Below are 26,638 nucleotides of genomic sequence, written 5' to 3'. Positions count from 1 at the left end.
ATTGATGAAAATGAGACTGGAAATACAGTTTCCAGAAATAACGTCACACAAACAACCAAGAGAAATGCTGTATGAGTTAAAATATTATATGTAGCCTAGACAGCAAGTTACATCTACATATAACGGAGAGAGAGAGAGAGAGAGAGAGAGAGAGAGAGAGAGAGAGAGAGAGAGAGAGAGAGAGAGAGAGAGAGAGAGAGAGAGACTGGCATCACTGAAACAATAGTTGTGATACATAAGAGGGAAACATGAAAAGCTAATGAACGGAAGGAATTACAAAGGAAAGAAGGATTAAGAGTGATAACAAAACACCGCTTTTAAAAACCAGTTGAGGAGAGAGATGCTGAACCTAAAAAAAATAAAATGAATAAAAGACAAACAGTAAAAAAAAATAGTGGACTGCAAACCACGGGAAAAGAGAAATTTATGTAAAGTTAAAGAAGAAAGGGGAAAGGAAAATTTATGACAAATACGCGTCCAACTAATTAAAAAAAAAAATCCGAGGGGGGCGGGGGTGGGGGGGAAGGGAAGGGGTAAACCTCAAAAGACATAAAAAGCTGACTGGAGTTTTCAAGACACTGAACGCTCAGGACTTCATCGCTGCTTCCTTCAAGTTGCGTGATTATGAGTGAATCAAGTCTTCCTCTTTCGAGATTGTGCATTCCTCAGCTTCACACTTTACGGGACCGATTTAAATTCTTTTCCTCCCTCCACTTGCGTTTCTTCTATTGTTAGTTTATGGAATAATCACCCTGGATTTGCTGAATGGCTTTGTTTTATCGGCAACATACAGCAGACTAACCTCTAATTAAAAATCAATTTCTTGCTGGGTGATGTATTACATATTCGTAATATAATTATAAAACGGGAAGCTCATATATATTTATGTGAATGAACTTGAGATGAGAGTCGGTCTGTTCCCGATTAGTCGATTATCTAAACTGTGGGAATAAAACTATCGTCAGATCATGGTTAGAAGATTTGCATAAATCCTCTAACCATTGTCACTGAACAGTAATATATCTGGAGATTAATAAGTCAGTAAATGAACTTTTGGCGAATCGGATTACATTAAAATAGACTTTCACGAAGTTGAGAATATAATATACTACTGCATCTTCCTCTTCCTTGCTGACTACCATCCACACAAACGATCGAGAAAAATGTTATATGAATTTAAAAATTAATATATGTAGCCTGGACTGCCAATCACACCTTAATATAATGAGAGAGAGAGAGAGAGAGAGAGAGAGAGAGAGAGAGAGAGAGAGAGAGAGAGAGAGACTCCAAAATAGTTCCGAGGTTTCGCGACTCAATACCAAACAACATACTGCGATTAAAAATTATGCGGTCAATGTTTTTAAACAAGTTTACAGAAACTCGGGCGTCATGGCAAAGGAAACTTTACCTCACGAAAAGTCTGATAAACCAAAAGAGGAGATTATTTTGTAATAAGAAGAAAAGGTTTTACGATCTGAAATTAATTGTAATAAAAAGAAAGAGTTTTGATATCTAAATTCATTGATTTCTGGGAAGGCCCTCTGGAACTTCAAGTATGACCTCCACCCTAACCCCCCCCACCTCTTCCCCAACAAAGAACTAAACATGCACGTATGCAGAATTACATCAAAACACAGCTCGTGAAAATAAACACTAAACCTTCAATATGTCGAAAACACAACTGACATTTAAAAAAAAAAGGCTTTAAAACTTTACTGCCTTCCGATAAGGATATGTACTACCCTGGAACAAAAATAAGCCTGCGTGGCTGAAGGAATTTCACCCCCCCAGAAAAGAAAATACCGGTGGCATTATTTTAAACAGCGGAAGGAAAACGCCTACTAAGACCAGCGCGGTATTCTCGAATTTAACTCTTAGCAACATTAATTTTGCAGTTTGCAAATGAAACTCCACAGCTGCAGGCCAATTACTTGTACATATGCAGCAAGACGAAATAAAACGTCAGCGCATTCCAACACAATTGCCTCTGCTCAGGAAAGACGAAATTTTTTTGCAAATGTTTCCCACGATACAGACGTCGGAGATTTGGGTGCAAAATGAAACGTTGGATCTTGAATTAGTCTGGAATAAAGCAAAGGAATGCCTCATGCTGCGGAATATTCAGATACCTCTCTGTTACATGAAGACAGTTGTTTTTAATTTACGGCTTAGAGGAAGGAAATATTGATATGAAAAACTTGAAATTATCACTGTTGTCTGGGAGGTTATATGTGGTAAATTTTTTCGAGCTTAATTAAGGACTGCCTTGGTTCTTAAATGTTTCTCTGATCTATAGGATATAGATGATCATGCACACTCAGTTCAGCATTTTTCTGAACTTTACCTAGTTCAACATTTTTCTGACCTTTTTCGAGTAAACAATGTTCAAAAGAATATTTCCAAAGGAAAAGCAAACACATTCGGTACGCAGATAAGAATAAATAGTTTTTTTAACGCTCTTCTTTATAAATGTCCAATACTGTAAAAGATCTGGTCTATATATCAAACGTTAAATTAGAACTGGAATTATATTGCAATGCAATTTACGACATAAATACACTTTAAGATACAAAAATTATATTACACTATTTGAAAACAGAGACGTATTTTGCTGTCAATGGCAAACTAACCCTGAGAACTGTAATTAATTAACAAAAGATAAAGAAAAAGTAACTTACTTGTTTTGAAGGGAATTACTGATTCTGATAAGCTCTTAGGGTTCAAATTAATAACACCGTGTCTTTAACATTCGACTCAGGCATTTACAAAGTAAAGTCAGTGTATTTATATACATTTATATATATATATATATATATATATATATGTATATACACATTATATATATATATATATATATATATATATATATAATTATCTTAGGGAGTATTAATTCAGTATGTATCCACCTTACGTGTCACCCACTGAGGTGTTATATTAGCCAGGATTATTAATCCTGGATATTAGCACCTCAGGTGTGCAAAGGTGGGATACACACTGGTTACACCATGTTACGGAGTCTACACTGTGGCTTAAAGGCAACCTACCTTAAATGGCTCTCTAGTATCGAAATTGGAATGGTGAAAGTCTCATTCAGCAAACTGTTTGGATCTTTCACAGTAACGAAGATAAAATCCCACGAAAAAAAACATTGAATTAACCAAGCTAGGCCTATAAGACTGAGGTTGGAAATCTACGGGTAACAGAACATTTAAAAACCTTCACAAGAAAAATCTTGAGTAGCCAACAACGTGAATGTAAATCCAATTTCAGGCTAAGGTACACTATCTTTGATAATAACACCGAAATAATGTTCGAAAAAACTGTATTCAATAGTCGGCGTACCTCGTCATTGCAACACTTTTTAATCATACAATCGTTCAAAAATGTTTAAACAATTAAAAGAGCTAGGCCTATAGAGGACTGAGGTGGCAGCCAACGGGTAACAGCACATTTAAAAATCAACACAAACAAAGAAAAATCTTGAGCAGCCAATAATGTGAAAGTAAATCCACTTTCAGGCTAACCTACAGTATAATTCGGATAACGAGCTAAAAACCGTATACTATTGTCGGCCTATCTCGTCACTGCAACATTTTTTAATCATAAAATCGTTCAAATATATCTGGACAATTAGCCTAAACGAGCTAGGCCTATATAGCACCGAGGTGTCAGCGTTAAGGTAACAGCAATTTTAAAAAAACCTTCACCAATGTAAAAGAAAAAAGAATCTTGAGCTTCAAATAATGTGAAACTAAATTTAATTTCAGTCTAACCTGTAGTGTCATTCTGACTAGCACACCGAGATTACGTGCTAAAAACCGTATTCTACAGTCGCATTAGTTGGCCTATCACATCACTACAGTGTTTTTTTTTTATCATAAAATCGTTCAAAAATATCTAAACAATTGAAAGAGCTAGGCCTATAGAGGAACGAGGTAACAGACTTAAGGTAACAGTACATTTAAAAACAAACACAATAAAAAATAAAACCTTGAGCAGCCAAGAATGTGAACGCAAATCTAACTGCAAGCTTATCTGTGGTATTATTCTAAATATAACACCGGGATTGCGTGCTAAAATTTTTATTCTATATTCGGCCTATCTCGTCATTGCAACATTTTTTTTTTTATCATAAAATCGTTCAAATGCATATTAGAGAGTTATCACTACCGTTTTTGTTTAGTTGCTTTTCCGCCATGACATGGAAACCTCATCAACGAGCCAGCTTTCTACACCACCGATTTCCATAACAATATTACCCCACCATCCACCGCCTGCTTCGGCAACCAAAGGACTTCCGCCTCTCGACAGAGCTTTGCCGAGGCTGGCCGTACATAAAGTTTAACTTCGACTATTAACTAATAACTTAACTTTCTCAATTAGAACGCGTTTGTAGATCCTGCTTAAAATAATTTGTACAACAATCTACTCCAAACCATTTTAATAAGAAAGGAAAAGTGCTAGTTAGCAACTCTATTCGGGCCACCACTTTAACACCTGATCACGAGGAGCTTGCAAGTTTCCTCATCGAAATGAAAATTTAAACGTTCCCTCTACGTTGAACCTCATACCTCCAATGGCTTTCAAGACATGACACTTCGCCCTCCAGTCTACTGTTTGAATATATGAATAAAACTGTTAATTTCGACAGCACATCACAGGAAATTGTCAACGAAGTAACTACTTTTGAAAGTACTGTTTAGGTTACATGGCTGCACAAAGCTAGGCTACAGGTTTTCAATAGACTTTAGTGACTCTTGCAACTTTCTCCTTTTCTCTCATTTAATGAAATAATTTAATATATAGTGCACTTTAGCCATTATATAATATCGTCAATTCGCTGAATTTACTTTCTAATTTTCTGGGAAACGTAAACAATTAGGTAAAAATGTCTTTGCCTACTCACCTAACACTCGGTAGCCCTTGTACCTGTATTAACAGCCAATCCACAATAGCGACCTTGCTTACACCGTAACCGTCACAAACACTCGATTGACGTTATAGCAAACACTCGGTGTACGTTATACCTTTAACAACAACAAACACTGCACAAAGAAAATGAAACATGCGACAAAAATGGACCATGAAACCGTTAACAGTTAGTTTGGAGTCGTCTGCTTGAGTAACTCGTTCACCGCGCAGGTTTACTGCGCAGCTGTAGGGCATGCCAACTTGTTCCATATTCCAGTTCATTTAAGTGTATGTACATTTTGCAGCAGCTTCAACTAAAACATGTATTATAATTACGCCAGTTACTCCTAAAGTAACTTATGCATGTCAACAAAACATTAGTAATAACTAGTTAGGAATGGAATGGAATATAGAGCTTAGGCCAAAGGCCAAGCACTGGGACCTATGAGGTAATTCAGCGCAGTAATGAATAACTAGTTATATAAAAGCAGTAGAGTTATAAATTATGGAAAAACTGAAATGTTCCACATGATGTTTTATATCTGGGTATTCCTACTGGAAAAAATAGTTTTATAATAAATAAACATAGGTTCAAGCCAGTTGATAAGTTTAAGTATACCTTAGTCTAACCAGACCACTGAGCTGATTAACAGCTCTCCTAGGGCCGGCCCAAAGGATTAGATTTAGGCCTATTTTACGTAGCTAAGAACCAATTGGTTACCTAGCAAGGACCTACAGCTTATTGTGGAGATAAAACACGTTATAACGAGAAAGACTTTCTATCACCAAATACATTTCTCTAATTCATTAGCCGGTCGGAGAAGTCGAACTCGGGCCTTGGATGCTATTTGAGGGCAAATACCAACCTGTCAATGAGGAACTAAATTTTATATATATATAATATATATATATATATATATATATATATATATATATATATATATATATATATATATATATATATATAGCCTACACATATGTCTGTAGAATCTATATAATATATATGTACATATATATATATATATATATATATATATATATATATATATATATATATATGCAGAATCTACTAGTCACTTTTACCCCGATACATAAACATTTCAATGCACACAAAGTCCTCTTAACTTCTCGAATTCTTCGAGCTTTTTGAATACGCTTGTCACTACAAAGCCTGAAGTTCCAAGTGCAAAGCCCTGAAGTGGTCGTGATGTCCGGTAGCAGGAAACAGAACCCGTGTCACCAAAATCACAAGGAGGTCACTTGGATCTTAAGGCTTTGTATTCTTGTATCAAAAAAGCACCGAAAAAATTCGAAAGATAAGAAGGCATTGTAATATTATAATTACACACATATATATATACATATATATATATATATATATATATATATATATATATATATATATATATACATATGTACAGTATATATATATATATATATCCTTTCTGTAACAGTAGAAGCCCATATATAAGCAGTCAAGACCCTACACTTTTCTTACATAGCTTGACAACTTATCTCTCATACTCTTGTGTTCCCCTGGTTCCTATAGCCTTTCAATTCTTAGATTTCCTCCATGCCACATCTACTGCACCCACAATTCAGCTCAACTGCTCCCACCTTTTTCATTCATTTGCATACAGCAATCACGCTTTACATCCACACAGTTGAGTGGGCTCGGCAGTGCCTTCGTATATTGCATATTTGCTTCTCTGACCAATCTTCTTCAATTCTAAATCGTCTGAAGAGCTCCAGCTCTCTCTCTCTCTCTCTCTCTCTCTCTCTCTCTCTCTCTCTCTCTCTCTCTCTATTTGGCAGTTAGAAGTGGAAAAAGGTAGTGTGTAAAGTCGTTTTCCTTTTGAACTAACAAATATGTATATACAAATACATATACACGCGTATGTATGCATGTTTACTCGGACAAAAGCATAAAAGTGTGAGCGTGCTGGTATACAAACGTGTTCATAAATCGATGTATAAATGATAATGTTTATATAATTCCATTGGACCTATGCATTCACTTAATCTGTCTTTGCTTAGATGTTCCTTGCACGCATATATTAGATGGTCTGGCTTTATATGCACACATACCTACGTCCACGCAAATCCCAGATGATCATAATATTCTACTTATTATTATTATTATTATTATTATTATTAGTAGTAGTAGTAGTAGTAGTAGTAGTAGTAGTAGTAAATGAAACCTATTCACATTGAACAAGCACAAAGGGCCATTGACTTGATATTCAAGCTTCCAAAGAATGTTGGTTTCAACCTCCCACCGCAGCCCCCACACTGCAGCAGTAACTAATCACGTTACACAGCCAGAGATTTTTACCGTCCTGGAGGAGACGCGAACCCACAACATCTGAGTGGCATGCCACGACACTAACCACTATACCAGCGGACCAGCTGGTATATAAAAAAAAAAAATAAACTGTCCCGCTTCAGGAACAGAATTCCGAGTCGATTCCTCAGCTCTTCCTTTTCCGCTGATCTTTTAGGACGAACAAAGAAGTGGAACCCAATGAACTGAAACGCAAACAAAAGGGAATTTCCCAGCCTCCTGATTAGGAAGCTTGCCTATAGAGACAGATCTCAAGAGCTCCGTAAAATAACAAGTCACTATAGAGCCGAGGCATGTTAGAACTCTAGAACAAAAGCCTACGGGAAACGGAAGCTCTGAGATTTATAAGAAAGCTTCGTCAGAAGAAAAACTGTATAATCGCTCCAAGAACAAAGTGTGCTATTTAAATATCAAGGAAGGAGTAGCAAAAGAAGACCATATATATATATATATATATATATATATATATATATAATATATATATATATATATATATATATATATATATAAATGGTATATATATACATATATATATTAATACCAGTATATATACAGTATATATACATAAACATATACTTATATATATATATACATATATATATATATATATATATATATATATATATATATATATATATATATATATATATATATAAAACAGATATACGTTTCTGTATATATACATATATATAGATAAATTTATATATATATATATATATATATATATATATAGATAATTTATATATATATATATATATATATATATATATGTATATATATATAAATACAGAAAAAGTATCTTCCTGTTTTCCGTAACCTTTTTGGATATCTTCTGCAACGTGAGAACCGAATTAGAAAATCAGATACCACATACCTCTGCAACGGCTCAGCAATCCCACCCAAACGGGTTCCTTCTCATGAAAACTCACATCGTCGTCATTCCAAAAATTTACTGACTTCTAACGATTCACCAGATCCCCTTTTGAAAACTTTTTCGTCAAGATCCACACACAGCTTTTTGTATAATCCTTTTGACAAACAAGAAAACACACAGACAAAGAGAATTCCGAACTGACTTTAAAAACCGCTTCCAAAACGCAACTCGCTCGTCAGTGGCAAAAATTCCCATGTTTTTATTCCTCGATTAATTCCTTTGGGAATATCTTTTCATATTAGAGGTGGTATTCAGAAGTAAGGGGAAGCAGGAAGTTAGGAATTTCATGCAGCAACCTGTTCGTGTTAGCTCTGGTAATTGTGACCGGTATAATACGTATACGTAAAGACATGCAAATCACAGTTAAGCAGTTTAAATCCCCAAATAGGAGTTGTGCTTTTATCATATATCTATGATTGTGTTGATATGTATGTATATTGCATATTTCACCTGCTTATATATGAAGACTTGTTTCCTTACATCCTGATATAAATACATACACACTTATACACACTTACGTGTGTATGTATTTATACACACGCACTCAGACACATAAATAAATATCTATATCTATCTATCTATCTATCTATATGTATGTGTGTATAAATACATACACACACAAGTGTGTGCATGTAATATCAAGATGTAGGCAAACAAGTATTCATATATAAGTAGGTGAAAGTGTGCAATATACCTATATGTGTACAGTTCTACACAATCATAGATATATGATAAAAACAACTATTTGGGGAATTGAACCGCTTACCTGTCATTTGCCAGAGCAATACTTTATCCACTCAACCACAGAGGTCATAAAAGGAGTGGAGCCTGATATAATACAGCATATACTTAGGTATCATAGCAGGTTTCCAGTACCCATTTTCAGTTCAGCAGCATGGGTAGGCATTCTAATTCCTCTCTCTAGAGACTATGAGAAGTATGCATAAAGTAGATATAGACAGCCTACATACAGACAGATATACATACAGATATACATATACATATAGATGTATATCTACATCTATATGTATATGTATGTATGTATGTATGTATGTATGTATGTATGTATGTATATGTATGTATGCGTGTGTGTATTATATTAAATAACCTCAAAAGTATTCAAGATGACATATGTAAATGCAGGCAATATATATGTACGTATACATATATACACTCATAATATAATAGAGAGAGAGAGAGAGATTCACACACACCCACACATAAACACATATATTTGCGTGCGTGCGTGACACGTCTCAGAAATGTATGCCACAATCTTTTTTACCAAGGCTACAACGCAAACAAGAATATAATAATAATAAAAGACGTGAACAATGGCCGCTCTGCATTACAGGAATAAACAACAGGCCCTCCCAGCAAAATAACATTTAAAGGGACAGAGAGAGCGGTGGCTCGTCTGGGACGATAGATAGATGGCGGACATCCCATTGTGTAAAATCTAAGCGATCCATTCTCGGCAGAAGATGAAGACGAAGCAACGAAGGACAGGAGCCTCTCTCGTATAATGGGCCTCTTTTAGGAGGGACGGAAAAAAATAGTTTCCAATTTCATTCGTTTTTGTTCGTGTGTGTGTGTGTGGTTGTGAGTTTGTTTGAGTTTATGCTCTAATTTATAATTTAGAAAGAGCAGTTACTAATTTTGTTTTATATAATCACAATAATGTTCGTGTGTGTGTGTGTGTGTGTTTTATGCTCTACTTTCTAATTTAAAATGAGAAACTACTTGTTTTTCTTTTATAAAATCATAATGCTGCTGTGTGTATGTGGTGTTGAGTGTGCTTATGCACTCATGTCTAATTTAGATATAGCAACCACTTCTTTCGTTTTATAACATCACAGTAATGTTCCTGTGTATGTGGTTTTGTGTGCGTGTGCTTGTGTGTACTTATGCTGCTCTCATATCTAATTTAGAGAGAAAAACTACTTATTTTGTTGTATAACATCATAGTAATGTTAGTGTGTATGTGGTTTTATAACTGTGTGTTTGTGTGTGGTCATGCACTAATTTGAAATTTAGAAAGAGAAACTACTTATTTTGCTTTATGACATCATAATAATGTTTATTTAGTTGTCTGTTTCTATTTTCATTTCATTTGCAATTTATTGTCCTTGTTATCTAGTGAGTGAACCATGGAGGAAATAACTTGTGCCTAAAATTTTGTTTTGTAACAGTTTATCAACATGTTAACTATATATATATATATATATATATATATATATATATATATATATATATATATATATATATATATACTATACATATCAATATATATATATATATATACATATATATATATATATATATATATATATATATATAAAATCGTTTCCAAATTACTCCTTCATTACTTTGTTAGCAGCTCTACGTATTATGTATGTATGTATATATAAATATATATAAAATGCCATTCATTCCAGATATTATAAAAATAACAGAAAAAGCCGTGATTGTAGAGCATTTTGAAAGCTTTATGAGATTTTCGTTTAGCATGAAATCATCCTTATCCTTCAGCACTCATAAAGGTTTACGAAAAGCTCATAATAAAAATTCACCTTTCGTGCTCTCTTTTGGCCCCCGTGAGCTTCATTCCACGTTTTGCAAGAGAATATTTGCCAACAAAAGACGCAGAAGGCGAAGCATTCATCCGTTTGCTCCTGGTCTTGAGAGAGAAAAATATCTTGGGAAGGAAATTCCTTCCGAAATAACCTCTTTTCTTACGCCAGCAGACGTATGGAGATGCTTGCTTGATAAAGCAAGGTGGTTCAGAACTTTGGATGCTTAACGAAAAGTTTTCGACGCGATATCGCAAGACAGAGTATTTAAATGGCTGTTGAATAACTCTGATTGCTATTAGTGATCAGATTGACATCCCCTATCTTTATTTTACTTTGAACTAGCCTAAATTATTCATTTTTGTATTCATTAGGATTTTCAAATTATCAGCGTTGAAATTAGCGTTGATTCTGCCGTTCTTAAATGCCTTGGTTCTCTTAAGATTCCTCATTACAACTAATCTTACCTAGCTGAGTCGCTTGTCGGTCGGGAAATCGGGTAAAACCGGTAAAAGTCATTCATTTACAGCGTGATGAAACTTGCCCTGGTAAATCCCTAAGTATTGTGTAAATGCTTACGTTACAATCTCTTTTATGACTTGTGAGTCAGCTGGCAGCGCCTAGCTCTTATGTGAATGCCCTGAGTTCGGTACGAATGTGAGGTACAGATCTATTTCTTCTGTGCATGAGACTGGTTTTCCGCATTTATTATAATCATTAGCATTAGTGTTGATAAGGATACAATCAGTTAAAAGCTCCTCTAAACCGTTAAGTAGCCCTCTTTTATTTTATGGAACATATAATTAAAATATTTATTGACCGCATAAACTTGTTTACCATATTTCAACTTATTATTATAATAACATTATTATTATAAAAAAAATAATAGAAAGACGTCGATATAATACTGACAAAACTATCACCACAACTTTTGTTCATCTAATTTTGAAAAAAAAATCTCGTTACATTTGGAATCGGTGACATGCGCGTCTTGAACTGTAATGAGGTCACCGCTGTACATATGTTCATTTCATTACATTACTTGGATTAACTTTCCAAACAATTTCCATAAATAATGGGTAAACATTTACAGTGTGTTCCGACAAAGTGCGTGATTCCATTTCACATAATTCGTTCGTTTGGTAAATGAAAAACTTTCTTTAATAGAAATGAAAAACATTCTTTAATATAAACTAGCTTTTTTTTTTATTTTTCAAGTTTTCCAAGCGGTATAACTTTCCCAATATCTTTCCTGTTAAATGTTTTGTTCAGAGTTTGGGGCTTTATGTATAGCCATAGTTCAGACTGTACGTTTATGGAGAATTTTAAGGGTGGTTACACTTCTCAAAGTCTATGTCTTTTTCTCTATATATATATATATATATATATATATATATATATATATATATATATATAAATAACCATATATATATATATGTGTCTATATGTATATATAAATATAAATACATGTATATACATTTATATATATATATACAACATATGTGTCTATATATAATATGCAAACATATACATGTATATACATTTATATATAATATATATATATATATATATATACATTTATATATATATATATGTATATATACATATATATACATTTATATATATATATGTACATAGACACACACATACATATAATACACACACACACACATATACACACACATACATATACACATATATATATATATATATATATATATATATATATATATATATATATATATAAGGAAGAAAAAAAAAGACATAGACTTTGAAGAGTTACCACCTTAAAATTCTACATAAACAATACAGTCTGAACTATGGCTATACATAGAAAACATATATAAGAAAACGGACTGACTGAATATATCACGCAGTTTTACAATTTTCTTTAAAATAAAAAAAAAAAATCTTGAATTTCGTACTTACATTCACAGTCTTTTAAGCTGCCTTTTGTTCCTTTGCGTGCAATAAAAAATGTTTGAGTCGACGAAGGCTTAGCATATTGTCAAACTCTTGTTTACTTTCCTCATTTAAAAGATCATTATAATGGTAAGATATATGCTCAAACTTCTGCATATCTGGGTTTTAATGAGTAATGTTAACGTACGAGGTAATAAGCATATCTTAACACTATTAACATGTGACCGAAATACAGTTTTAAAAATTATTACGATTTCATAAATATAAAGAAATAAAACTTTAGTGCGTAAGAGTAAACGTGAGAGCTTATATATTTATATTTCTACGTTTGTTTAACTAGAAAGTCTTGCATACATTTCACACAACTTTATATGCCTTTATTTCTAGCCAACTAACGTTCACCAGAAAGAATCCGTTTTAATTACCAAGCAGAACAGTGAGAAAGAAAACAATAATAATTTTCATGTCATGCGGACTGCTCAAGAAGCAAGGACAAGGGAACGGGAAGCTTGCTCCAACGACGATAATAATAACAACAAAAACCATAAATAATTCGTTCTTTTAATCCTTTCACTCAATAAACTGTGTTCCTGATTCTTAAGTACATGAAGGAACTATAATTATATTTCAACTTAAATTGGTTATATCAAAATAAATTTATTTTAATATAATTTAACTTATTTATTGACATGGCTAACATCAGTAGCATTGCCATGTCAATAAATAAATAAATAATTTATTCCTTTAATCCTTTCACTCAATAAATTGTGTTCCTGATTCTTAAGTGTATGAAGGAACTATTATTATATTTTGCCTTAAATGGGTTATATTCCACAAGTTGTTTGTATAATTTAATTTATTTATTGACATGTGATACTAGCATCAGTAGCATTGCCATGTCAATAAATAAATAATTTGTTCCTTTAATCCTCTCACTCCTGATTCTTAAGCGCATGAAGAAATTATTATTATATTTTACCTTAAACGGGTTATATTAAAATAAATTCATTTTAATATAATTTAATTTATTTATTGACATGGCAATGCTAACACCAGTAGCACTGCCATGTCAATAAATAAATTTCTTTTCTCTTCACAACCGCCCACTCCTCGGTGCCGCTTTTACCCCTTGGTGATCCTCCTACTTATTTTTTTGCCCTGATGCCGGTGCAGCTGCCTCTTCTGCTCCGCTCATATGGAATACTAAGAGCCAGGTGCCACCGCGTTTAGCATTCAACGCTTACCCGCGCTATTTGTATTTCTTTAATGTAAAGGCCGAGGATCCCTATAGGAAATGAGCTTTGAAATAGAAAAAGTTTCCTTGACGACATCGTTGCTCTCCGATTCCGACGTCAAGTGTCTTTCTTTGTGCCGAGGACTACTAACCGCGCATGATATGTGAAATGAACATGCCCAGCGTTGTAAGGAGAGAGAGAGAGAGAGAGAGAGAGAGAGAGAGAGAGAGAGAGAGGTCTTCCTCGCATTGGTTTGTTAGTCTTAAGCTCTCAGTGGATTCGGCGGAAGGGGAGAAACGAGAGGTGCTTCATTTGAAAGAGTTGCAGCTAACACCCGACGTCAGGGCCTGAGGATTTCATATGACAATACAGTAGACCCTTTTTCAAGATCATGTTTTTCTTTCGTTTTATGGAAGCTTTTTAGTTGTCACACAATTAGTCTTTGCTGTAGTTTGTTGTTATAAACGATGTAACGCAATTGCAATGATGCTGATGTCAATCACTGTGAGGTCTCTTGATTTGTTTGCATACGAATATGATTTATTTGTTTTTAATAGTAGATATAATGAATGAAAAACATTATAAAATTAAATACAGTGTATATATATGTATATATATGCAGAGATATATATATATATATATAAATATATATATATATATATATATATATATATATATATATATATATATATATATATATATATATACATACATATATATATTTCTGTTGTGTGTACGTCTGTGTTTGTGTGTGGAGTATGTACAACATGTGTCTTCGTTAGTGTTTATATGAGTTTAAGTGTCCAAATACGCATCGCATTATGAGTAAATAATCAGGATGATTTTCAAAAACAATGCTGTGGCCAAATGTTATACACTAAGAGATTCCTAAATTATCAAAGAAATATTAAGGACCAAAACTGCAGAGGAAATGAAGGTCAACATAATTTAAAAGGTGCCTTGATCTAAGCTGATTTAAATGATGAAATACCTGTTTTATCAACTGATCTTCGAACCTCCTATTCGAGAAAGGATTATAAAATAATATACTTTGTTATACTTTACACTATGAGTTCCACTCGATATTAATAAAGCATAGTAATATACTGCCTGTAAATCAATCTGGTGAACCTGATATGCCACGGGCGTGGTCGGTGATTGGACGGGTGGCCATCTTTGTATATTGTCGACGGTCGCTAAAATCCGAATAACACTCTATGCAGCAATTTCTCTTATGGAGGAAAAGGCCGGGAGCCCAAAGAAGAAAAACAAAAAATAAAACAAAACAAAAATGGTAACACAATCGATGTCAGTACTGACGTTTTGGGAAACTCTGTAAAAGAGTAATGTGTTCCGTAAATTCTGGGGTCACGCGAAAAAAAGACAACGTTGGTGTTAGATACAGGGATTTTTTTGTTTGTAACTGTTCATCACAGCGATCGACTTTCTCCACGCTTGTTCTGGATACGAAGGAATGGTCGATCGACATTCGAAACAAGTTCCAGGAAAGCAGAATTCACCTTGCTGTTCATCAAGATTCTAAAATGGATTTATAATTTAGTCTTGAAATACAATTATCGTCAAACTTTTAAAGTTGAAAGCAGATTACAGAATGAAAATATTCTTCCCATTTCTCTCTCTCTCTCTCTCTCTCTCTCTCTCTCTCTCTCTCTCTCTCTCTCTCTCTCTCTCTATCACACACACACACACACACACACACTTACAAAACAAACACATGCGGTAGCGCACATAATTACAAAATCATTAAAATTCTAAAACCTGTAACATTTTACCTGGAATAATTTATATTGGAAGATTGGAATAAGTCTGAAATTTATATGAACAAGGAACAATTTTCCTCCCCTCTCATAACTGCCTGAGTTAATTGAATTATAATTTAATGGAGATTACTTTCTTAAAAAGAAATGACCAAGCATCAAGGATAGCATATCAAGATAAAGGAATGTATTGAGTAAAAAAAAAATTAATAAAATGTTTCTTCAATGTGAGGAAATGACATGAAAATAACCCAAGGTAAAATTCATGCGAAAAATCAAGATAATAAATATAATAAAAATGTTTTATCAGTGTAAGGAAAATGATAAGAAAATAACCGAGGTAAAATTCATCCGAAAAATAAAGATAAAAAAAATAAACTTTTTTCACGATCTAGACTATATTAAAGATAAAGATAAAAAATAGACTTTTTTCACGATCCAGACTGTTTTAAATTTTTGCCTACTACTGAAAAAGCAAAATGTCAAGACACTGATGAAAATAAGTGACTCCACCTTGAGAAAGGCTTTCAGAACATGCAAGAGAGAGAGAGAGAGAGAGAGAGAGAGAGAGATCCATTATCCCCTCATTAGGGAAGACACGAATACACAAAACTGCGCTGATTCTCAGTTGCATAATGAGTGGATTAAAAACTTACGCAACAATACTTCCGACTTCCTCGCCTCGTGCTCGGACTCGAGGTGGTCAAAGACGGCGGCTCCCACTAGCAAGTACGTGAACGTGCACACGATAAGGGAGAGCGTACGAACGTTTTGCTTCTTCATCTCACCCTCTGCGCAGGCGCGGGGTCATCCTCTGGAGGTCAGCAACTAGGATGACCTCACGCATGATGTTCATCAAAACCCGCAGTCAACGATGGGAAAGCTGGCGACTTGGCCGGCGTTGGGGGGTCGGGGGGGTGGTGTAAGTGGTGGTGGAGGAGGAGGATGGGGGAGTGTAAGATGGGGAATGGAGGGTGGGGGAGACAGAGTTGCTGGCGGTCGAGTAGACGAAGAAGACAGAAGTGGCGGGGAGAGAGAGAGAGAGAGAGAGAAGGGTAGGAGAGGAATGGTGAGGTGAGATGGCGTGGCGGGTTCCTTCCAGGAGTGCTCCGGTAAGGAAGAAGGAGGAGGAGGAGGAGGAGAAACGAAGCCTCGGTTTTTTATAACCAGACCGAGTGAGAGAGAGGAACCGTTTCTTACCGACCTTCTCTTCTTCGCACTTATTGTCCGAAACTACCAGATAAGGTGTAACTAAAAGTGTCATTAAACTGTCCTGGCGTGCGTACGTGCCGTGCACTATTCATGCGAGAGACAATTAAGGGTCTGGTAAGGAGAGCGGTAGTACTACGGCAAAAGCTGCCCCTTTTCTTTTCTAATTTCTTTGTTGCTTTTTTGGCTTCGTGCTAAAGCTCTGCTTTGGACATGGCTGTGGCAACGCGGACAGGCGTCTCGCTTCTTCTTCTTCGTTTTGCCTTGTAGTTGTACTTGGACAGGCGTAATTTTTTCATCATCTTACTATCTGGATCCGCATGCTTTCATAATCGTTATTCATTACTCGGACCGACGGAGAACAAAACGTCCGGCGAACTACATACCTCGGTTCACGAATCCCTTTCGAAATGCATTGAATACTTGAAGTTCACTGAATGAGGGAGCGTTCGAATGCAGTAACTTTCCACTGAACTCGTTTCTGAAACACTTAATCTAAACCCACTTTTATCTATTATCACTAATTACGGGAACTTTTCTCACGTACTGTCTATAATCGAGTTTCTCAACAAAAGTCCAGTTCTAAAGCCTTTTCTACCACTGAGGTAATTTTCACCGTCTAAGAATTGCATTCACCACTGATCGTTGTACTTGTACTGACTGATTAAAAACGAGTTACAATAAATCACCTTTTGAAAGAAACATTACATTTAAATGACATTAAAGAATTACGAGGACTTGGTAGTTTTTTTTTTAAATGAATAAGCTCGCTGTATAAGGGATTATTCGTGTTTTGATGGGCCACCTGCCGCTTGATATTCTCGTTCAACCTGCAAAGAAAGAAAAGCAAGATTTTAGAGATTTTTCATTCAATGATAAAATTTCCTGTAGAATGGTAATATTTTATTATTCAACATGCAACAAAATGTAACATTTAACTGTTTTGGAGCATGTAACATTGTATAAATTACCACATAAAAGGAATGTAACATTGCAACATTGTATAATTTACTACATAGACGTAATATCTTATTGCTTTATCAACTTAAAGTAATAATTTCACACTTGGAAAGAAAAGTTGAACGTGAAACTTAGTCAGAAAAGTAAAGATTTCGGGTAATATTTCAATTGTTATGACTGAAAATCATAAAAAAAAGAAACATGCTTTCGCTGGTATCGACAGGATAAACATTTCCGATATCTGAAAAAAAAAATCATTTATATTCATTTTGACGGACGGGTTTTTTCTTCCATGGGAAAAATTTAACATTTTACTTTGTAATAAGTTAATTCATTGAATCATTTACCTGTAAGGAAATCTGCAATGGTAATTCGTTGCATCGTATCGGACGTTATACCAAAACTCAGTAAGTTAAAAATTAGAGAGAAAACGGAATATAACATGAGGCTAGCAACCTCATCCTCAAATCCCTTGCTGAGAACCAGAAAGTCAACACCCTCTAGAGTCACTCTCTATGAACAGAAAAGGCGTGCGATGAAAAATTTATTTACGCTCATAGCTACCTGTTTGTGTGTGTGTGTGTGTGTGTGTGTGCGTGTTTAAAGAAAAAGCTAATAGAGGCGACTGGAAGGATTATGTGGGCATAACATTACGGAGTTTATCGCTGTAGGTATATAATAGAATTTTCACAGAAACTAAAAAAATGGAATATATATATATATATATATATATATATATATATATATATATATATATATATATATATATATATATATATATATACAATAATCTATATAACTGATAACAAGAGGAATGATATAGGAAGGACGGTGTGTAGATCAATTGCTTATTATGAAACAGTGTGCAGATCAAGTGTTTATTACGAAAAAACCTTGTGAGAAGCTTAAAAGTAGAAAGGAAAAATCTGTAAGTGGCATACATGGGCTTTAAAAAATGCATTATGACAGAACCGAAAAAAATGCAATGGTGGGGTGGGGTTGTGGTGGGGGAGGGAGAGCGCATGATGATGAAGATGTGAGGTGTATAGAAAATATGTTGCTGAGGGCGAGCACAAAATCTGTTCATGGAAGCAAAGCATTTTTAAGAATATGTATACGGGAGAGTACTAGAAGTTAGACAAATTACAAGAGACGTAAGCGGAAAGTTGTGGGATTTCAAAATGATTCATGAGGTGAACATAAAATGTTTGATGTTTGCAGATGACAGTTTTTATTTGGGATAATGAGGAGAAACTACAAACCAAATAAAAGAATGGGAAACTGTTTGCGAGATGAGAAAGTTGGGAGTAAAAATAAGCAAGATTAAGGTTATGAGGGTAAAAGAAACCAATACGATGTGGCAATGAATGTTGATCTGGATGGTAGGAAAGATGCTGATTCGTATTATCGCTTGAGAATAATCTAAAAGATGGTGATAGAATGAGAAAAGAGAAGAAAGGTAGCAGGGTATGTGCAGAAGATTGGGGGAAAACTTGAAGTTTCTATATAAGCCATGGTAGGGTGTACGTAGGAACTGTCTAGAAGTGAATTGTGGATGGTGCATGTGAATTAAATAAAAAGGATAACGAAAAACGTGGAGATAAGCAGCACAGGTAAAACAGTTACCATCGGTTTCGTAGCATTTTGAGATGGTTTGGTCATGTACAAAGAATGGAAGACTATAGTTTGGCGAATAGTGAGCAGAATTCCGAAGCGTTAGGAGTGAAGAAAAGTAGAATACTTAGCACGGTTGAATAAATGGCATAAAAGAGGCATTTCACAAGATGGGTTTTAATACCCATGAAGCACCAGAATGGGTGCAAGATAGAGGTGATTAGCGCACTGTGAGTAAAAGAGCTCTACGAGTTGCTGATAAGCCTTCTGTGTAGTATTACGAAAAGGCCAATGCTATGGAAATTTCTGCACATGGATTTAATGTTTCGGCTATTAAAGTATGAAAATGTTGAAGTGCCCATTGTGTTCAGTTGTCTCTGGGGCCATCCAGCTCCTGATATAGGAAATGGCAGGATGTGAGATATATATCTATACATATAAATTTATACACATACATAAATATTTATTTGTGTATATATATGTGTGTGTGTGCGCGTGTGTATGTGTGCGTGGGTGGATGGGTGAGTTCAAACACAAACGATAAACTGTTGCATATACGGGGGTATACATACAACTGGCATACAGAGACAGTTGAAGATTTTTCTGCCTAAGTGAGCACGCTTATGTATACCGCCGATAAAGATCCTTCTTTCTCCTCATGATGATAATGGCGAAACTTGGCAACAACTTCAAAAGGGGAGTCCTTATTGATACGGGCAGATTCCTGATGGAAGTTAATATCCAATATATACGATCCTTCCAGGAACCGTAACACATCTCACCCCATAGCACACAAGAAATGCCAGATGGATATTCCAGCAAAAAAAAAAAAAAAAATGGCTTCACGCACCCACGGAAGACGTTTTAGGGGAAATTTCCCATCAGGATGTATATTAAATTTAATATGCTCCACAATGCTTTTTGAGTGGGACGTCACAAACTACAGAACTTCTCTGACGATATGTTTTCTTTCGTGCATCACAAACAAGGTGTTCCAGAGACTTTCCAGAACTTTAAACACGTGATGTTTTCCAGATTTTTTTTTTAAGCTAATAATTAAACATCTTACAAGAGTCATTCAACATGCGTGTTCCAGTCGAACATCCTACATCACATGAAAGAAATCGAGATGGACTTTCCTCTAGGCATGTTACAAAAAAATAAATAAATAAATAGGACATAAAAAGTTACTCCATGTGATTTTAGAGGTGAACAGCACATATCTTACACAAAAAGTTACAGCTACATTTTCGGGCTGGCTATCGAAAATCACTCATAAGAAGCTTGACTTAACAAGATACTCCAAACAGATTTTCTTCCAAATATAGCAAGTTACACAAAAAGTTATTTAGGTGATTTTTCCATTATATTCACATGCACCGAGAGAGGTGTTCCAGTTTAGTTTTCTCATAGAGCATCGGACATCGCAAATATTCCATAATCATTTTTATACGAAAAACCGGGCATCACTTACAAATTAAGATGACTAATTTATCAGGAAAACCAACAAATCACTCGAGAGTTTGCATTAATTCTTGCTCAACGAAACACTGCACACCTGTAAAAACCCCATGCCATTCTAATTAGCTTCCCCGTAAGGCAAGTATATATATATTTCCACTCAACAGACCGAATAATTTGTAATCAATACCCGCTGAATATTGTGACTTAAGGACTATGGCCTTCATATTAGTTCCCTCGCCGTCAGCGGTGCGGAAATCACAGGAATTTGTTGGCTACGCATCACGTAATATCACTCGCGTTATTAGAGTGGAAGATTAATGTTCCTCGCAGTTCCGCTTATTCATGATGATGACGCGTCTGATTAATAGTGTTCTGTTTGGAACTAAAATATTTCGGGATTTTGTACGGTCCTGATCTTGTCTCTAACTAATGCAAAGAATTTTCGAAAATTTTCTTTACGTTAACAATCGAGAAAGAACGCAACCACGCTTATTTCGATAAAATTCCCCCAGAAGTTAAATGTGAAATAAGCGTTCGTAACATAGATATATTGCACGTAACATTACGTTACGTACTAACAAAACACGTACAAAATGCATTCCCACACTGCCCAATACACTAGTATTGTATCATACTAACATCTTTGTCTTTAAGAAATTTGTAATGGGTGTTTAAATAACAATATAGTCATCAATTACATAAACGCGAAGAATTATATGAATAATAAAATATTGTAGAAAGATACATATAACCTCTTGAAGTGTACATGTTGGGGCATGCATTAAGTATATTAGCAGAATTTCTAGAACAACAAGAAAGCACGCAAATGGTAAAATAAATTCTATTTTGCATTACTGATTCAAAGCAAACTTTGCTGTGTGATAATTTTTATACCAGAGAGAGAGAGAGAGAGAGAGAGAGAGAGAGAGAGAGAGAGAGAGAACGGAACAATGATTAAAAGAGAATTTACATGTAGAGAAAGAAAAAAAATGGTGACAAAGAAGGTGAACAAAGAAAGAGAGAAGAGACAAGAGAGAGAGAGAGAGAGAGAGAGAGAGAGAGAGAGGAGACGACATATATGCACAGAGTGAGACAACAGATAAAGACGACAGAGAACAAAGAGAGAGAGAGAGAGAGATTGCATATAAAAGTTAATGAACAATGATTATAGAGAATTTACATGTAGAGAAAGAAAAAGCAACGGTGGACAAAGAAGAACGAACAAAGAATAGAGAGAGAGAGAGAGAGAGAGAGAGAGAGAGAGAGAGAGAGAGAGAGAGAGAGAGAGAGAGACGACATATATGCACAGAGTGAGACAACAGATAAAGACGCGAACAAAGACGACAGAGAAATTACATTATAAGAGAGAGAGAGAGAGAGAGAGAGAGAGAGAGAGAATGAACAAAGATTTATGATTAGAGAGAGAGAGAGAGAGAGCATGAGAGAGAGAGAGAGAGAGAGAGAGAGAGAGAGAGAGAGACGACATATATGCACAGATGAGATAAGAGATAGAAAAGAAACAAATACTACAGAGAAATTACATATGACGAGAGAGAGAGAGAGCAACGGTGGACCAAAGAAGAAGAAGAGGAGAGAGAGAGAGAGAGAGAGAGCACGGTGGACAAAAAGTGGACAAAAAGAACGGACAAGAGAGAGAGAGAGAGAGAGAGAGAGAGAGAGAGAGAGACGATACGCAGAGTGAGACAAGAGATAGAGAAACGAACAAAGACTACAGAGAAATTACAGATAATGAGAGAGAGAGAGAGAGAGAGAGAGAGAGAGAGAGAGAGAGAGAGCAATGGTGGACAAAAAAGAACGGACAAGAGAGAGACGACATATATGCACAGATGAGATAAGAGATAGAGAAAAGAAACAAATACTACAGAGAAATTACATATGACGAGAGAGAGAGAGAGAGAGAGAGAGAGCAACGGTGGACAAAAAAGAACGGACAAAGAAGAGAGAGAGAGAGAGAGAGAGAGAGCAACGGTGGACAAAAAGAACGGGACAAGAGAGAGAGAGAGAGAGAGAGAGAGAGAGAGAGAGAGAGAGAGAGACTGATACGCAGAGTGAGACAAGAGACAGAGAAACGAAATAAAAGACAAGAGAAATTACAGAGAGAGAGAGACAGATAAGAGAGAGCAGAGAGAGTGGACAAAAACGAACGAACAAAGACGAGAAGAGAGAGAGAGAGAAAGAGAGAGAGAGAGAGAGAGAGAGAGAGAGAGAGGGCAACATATGGAGTGAGACAAGAGAGATAGAGAAACGAACAAATACTACAGAGAAATTATATATAAAAGAGAGAGAGAGAGAGAGAGAGAGAGAGAGAGAGAGAGAGAGAGAGAGAGAGAGAGAGAGAGAGACGACATATATGCAGAGTGAGACAAGAGATAGAGAAACGAACAAAGACTACAGAGAAATTACAGATAATGAGAGAGAGAGAGAGAGAGAGAGAGAGAGAGAGAGAGAGAGAGAGAGAGAGAGAGAGAATGATCATCCGATTTCAAGAAATCCTAATGAGAGCCATCGCTTCGACCCTTAGCCATGTGATCGAAAAATCCTCCCTCTTCTTTTCTTTGAAATGATGGCATCAGATTGAGAGGCAAAGGACTGAATCTGTCTCTGTCCCTCCCTCATTAATGGGAATATTATTGTCATTTGATATTCGGGGAATCAATTGCTAGGTAATTTAATCAATCATAGGACGGAGAGAGAGAGAGAGAGAGAGAGAGAGAGAGAGAGAGAGAGAGAGAGAGAGAGAGAGAGAGAGAGAGAGAGATGTAGCAACCGGGAATAAGACTGAAAAAATAAGACAAATAACAGAGGAAAAAGAGAGAAAATCCGAAAAATAAAGGGATGAAGTGGCACTGAACGGAAAGGAACGATAACATGAAATAAATAATAAGATGGAACTAAATAGAGAGAGAGAGAGAGAGAGAGAGAGAGAGAGAGAATGAGTAAAGAGACTGAAAGAGAGAATGTTAGGAATGATAAAAACTGAAAAATTAAGACAGCTACTAGCAGATAAGAGAGAGAAAACGATAAATGAAGAGATATGAAGTGACACTATGATATGAGCAAACCATATAGAGAAAAAGAATTAGAGAGAGAGAGAGAGAGAGGAGAGAGAGAGAGAGAGAGAGAGTTAGCAAAACAACCCATTCTCTGCCTCTCATTAATGGGAGAATTATTGCCTTTCGATTTTCCAGGAATTAATCGCTTGGTAAGGTAATCAGTCATATCGCAGGTGAGAGAGGGAAAAAAACTTGGGGATAAAGAGCGTTTAGGGTATATGAGAGGTTAGTTAATTGATAAACTGACTTTAGTGATAATGACTGAAATGTTAAAAATATTATGAAATGTATCCGTTTTAGAGTCGTTCAACTACCATATATATATATTTTTTTTTTGCGGGGCTGATAGATTTATTATTCATTCCCGCTGATTATACTGCTTTTTTATTTATTATTTTTCCCGTTTTAGCTTTTGTGTTAAAGGTGCTGTATCACTTAAAGAGTTCTTGAAAGAGGTGGATGGGAAAGTTTCTACCTTATCAACAAGGTTCCTACCATGATTTGGGACTTAATTCAAATTAGTTGCAGACTCGCTACTCGCAGTTGAAAATTCTCAGACCAAGCTTATGTTTTCTAAAACTGCTCTACAGTATACTTTCATCATTTCTCTGGGCAAATAATATGAGAAAATTATCCTGTTTCCAATCATGATGAGTTAGTGCTGAGCACATAAAAGCTAATCGATCAGATCAGGATCTTATTCTCCTTCTATGATTCCTTAATTCTCGAATCTTACCCTCGAGGTAAATTAGCATTTTTTCAACTTGAATTCATTTCTCAAAATGGACGTGACGTCGGAGTAAAACAAACAGAACCCACTGCCTCAACTGTCCTATTATTATTAACAAGTCTACTGCGGGAAACCTGTACAACATCATAAACTTGCACAGAAAGTTCATCGGAACTTTGAGCAAGGAAAGGTCGTTGCAGTGATATACATTTTAACTTTGTGGGACTATTTGCTTTAAACTATACATCTGTGTGTATATCGAAGTCTGTACCATATTTCATTCCTCGTTTCATGTTTGGCTTTATATATTCATCTTTAGGGGCAATTTTTACGCAGATGTCTTGAAATAAATCCAGTCTATATTTGAATATTGTGACTGCTACAGATTTGACAATGCACCATCAGATTCCAAGAAAAGACAAAGTATATATTCTAAAAAAAAAAACCGTGATGAAAATTCACTAGAACAGCTTCTACGTAGAGAAAAACAACTCTCATTTCAGTTGTCAACCTCAATATAAGACACTTTCATTTCCAGCAATCCTCCTAAGACAGGGGGTAGACCTTTAAATAACCGTCAAATAACATAAAAGGCATCTGACTGTATTATTGCCAAAGCTGACTTTAAAAAAATATCTAAAACTGCCAACCATTTAAAACAGGAACTTAAAAGTTTATCATAGTTCAAAATTCATTAAATAACACAGGAGCTTTAGAGAAGATCCTCAAATAACATATTCAGTTTGAAACCTCTAACGAAAACCTGGGATACAGCAGGATACAGCAGAGGCCCTTCGTAGGGCATGGCATTCGCTGGTTAGGGATACCTTCAAGAGATTCCTTCACGGACTGATTTACAGACTAAAGAGACTGAAAAAATGGAAACCTTCCGAAGGGAAGGACCACTTAATGTTCCACAAGATGGGAAGGGAGGAGAAACAGATCATTACAGATGTTGACGACCTTGGCTACAAACCAGGAGATGCTGCAAACAGACGGGAAAGTTTGGGTGCTGTATTTCTTGCTTAATTCCATTGTAGTTTATTATAATTATATAATATTAACATTATAATTGTTATTATCATCCAGTATAGCATCTCGCTTTATTAATATTTTCGCCAAAGTTTATGCCATCAAATCTTTATCAGTTAAAACGCAACGGATGATCGTTCTCGTAGCTCACTCGTAAGCAATTCGAGTATTTTACATGCCATTCCTTCTCTCTTCCACTTGAACAGCTACTTGCTATTACCCAGTGTGTAATTCCTTGAACATTAAAGTAAGGACCGCTGACTGCCCTAATCACGTGACACTAATATAAACGAAGTTCAGTGACCTATCAGGCCATAATTGCATGTTTATCCCATGACGAAAATTAGGCCTCATTTAATATTCTTGCTATATAGCCCAGGAAGCAAAATTTAATAAATTTGGGTTACGTTACTGGTCCACTAAAGTGAAGCAAGAATTTTTTTTAGATCTGTCAAGAAAAAATGCACATTTTGGAACCCTCGCCCAGAGAAACGATGATAATAATATTGTTCAGGAAAAAAGCAACATCAAAACCTTCTTTATAAATATACCAAATTATTCCACAACGTAGAGTCCAGGTTTGTTAAACCATCACTTCTAGACATATTCATGAGAATTTCAGACGTGTATAGATAATTAATCCACATTTCTAAAAAGTGAAATGAAATGAGGCTAAAGAATTACTTGCTCCATTTATCTGACATGTCCATATATACTTGTTAAATTTTTAAACTTGCTGTTAATTGTTTACCAGAATTATTATTATTATTATTATTATTATTATTATTATTATTATTATTATTATTATTATTATTATCTCCAAACTGAGACTGCAAGAGAGAAAAAGGAACAGACGA

The 26,638-nt window shown here is 35.2% G+C and overlaps 1 protein-coding gene across 2 annotated transcripts in view; it reads right to left on the bottom strand.

Moving 5' to 3' along the window:
- Task6 (TWIK-related acid-sensitive K[+] channel 6) overlaps positions 1-26,638 on the bottom strand; it is a 739,267-nt gene that overhangs the window by 529,265 nt on the left and 183,364 nt on the right. For both annotated transcript variants that reach the window (XM_067107814.1, XM_067107815.1), the window contains exon 2: positions 16,355-17,737. In XM_067107814.1, the coding sequence (XP_066963915.1) occupies positions 16,355-16,481 (127 nt within the window). In that variant the 5' untranslated portion in view covers positions 16,482-17,737. The remainder of the gene's footprint in view (positions 1-16,354; positions 17,738-26,638) is intronic.

The sequence above is a fragment of the Macrobrachium rosenbergii genome, chromosome 8 (genome assembly GCF_040412425.1).
Source record: "Macrobrachium rosenbergii isolate ZJJX-2024 chromosome 8, ASM4041242v1, whole genome shotgun sequence".
NCBI lineage: Eukaryota > Metazoa > Arthropoda > Malacostraca > Decapoda > Palaemonidae > Macrobrachium > Macrobrachium rosenbergii.
The sequence above is the reverse complement of the archived record's forward strand: the minus strand, read 5'-3'. Positions and strand labels throughout refer to the sequence as shown.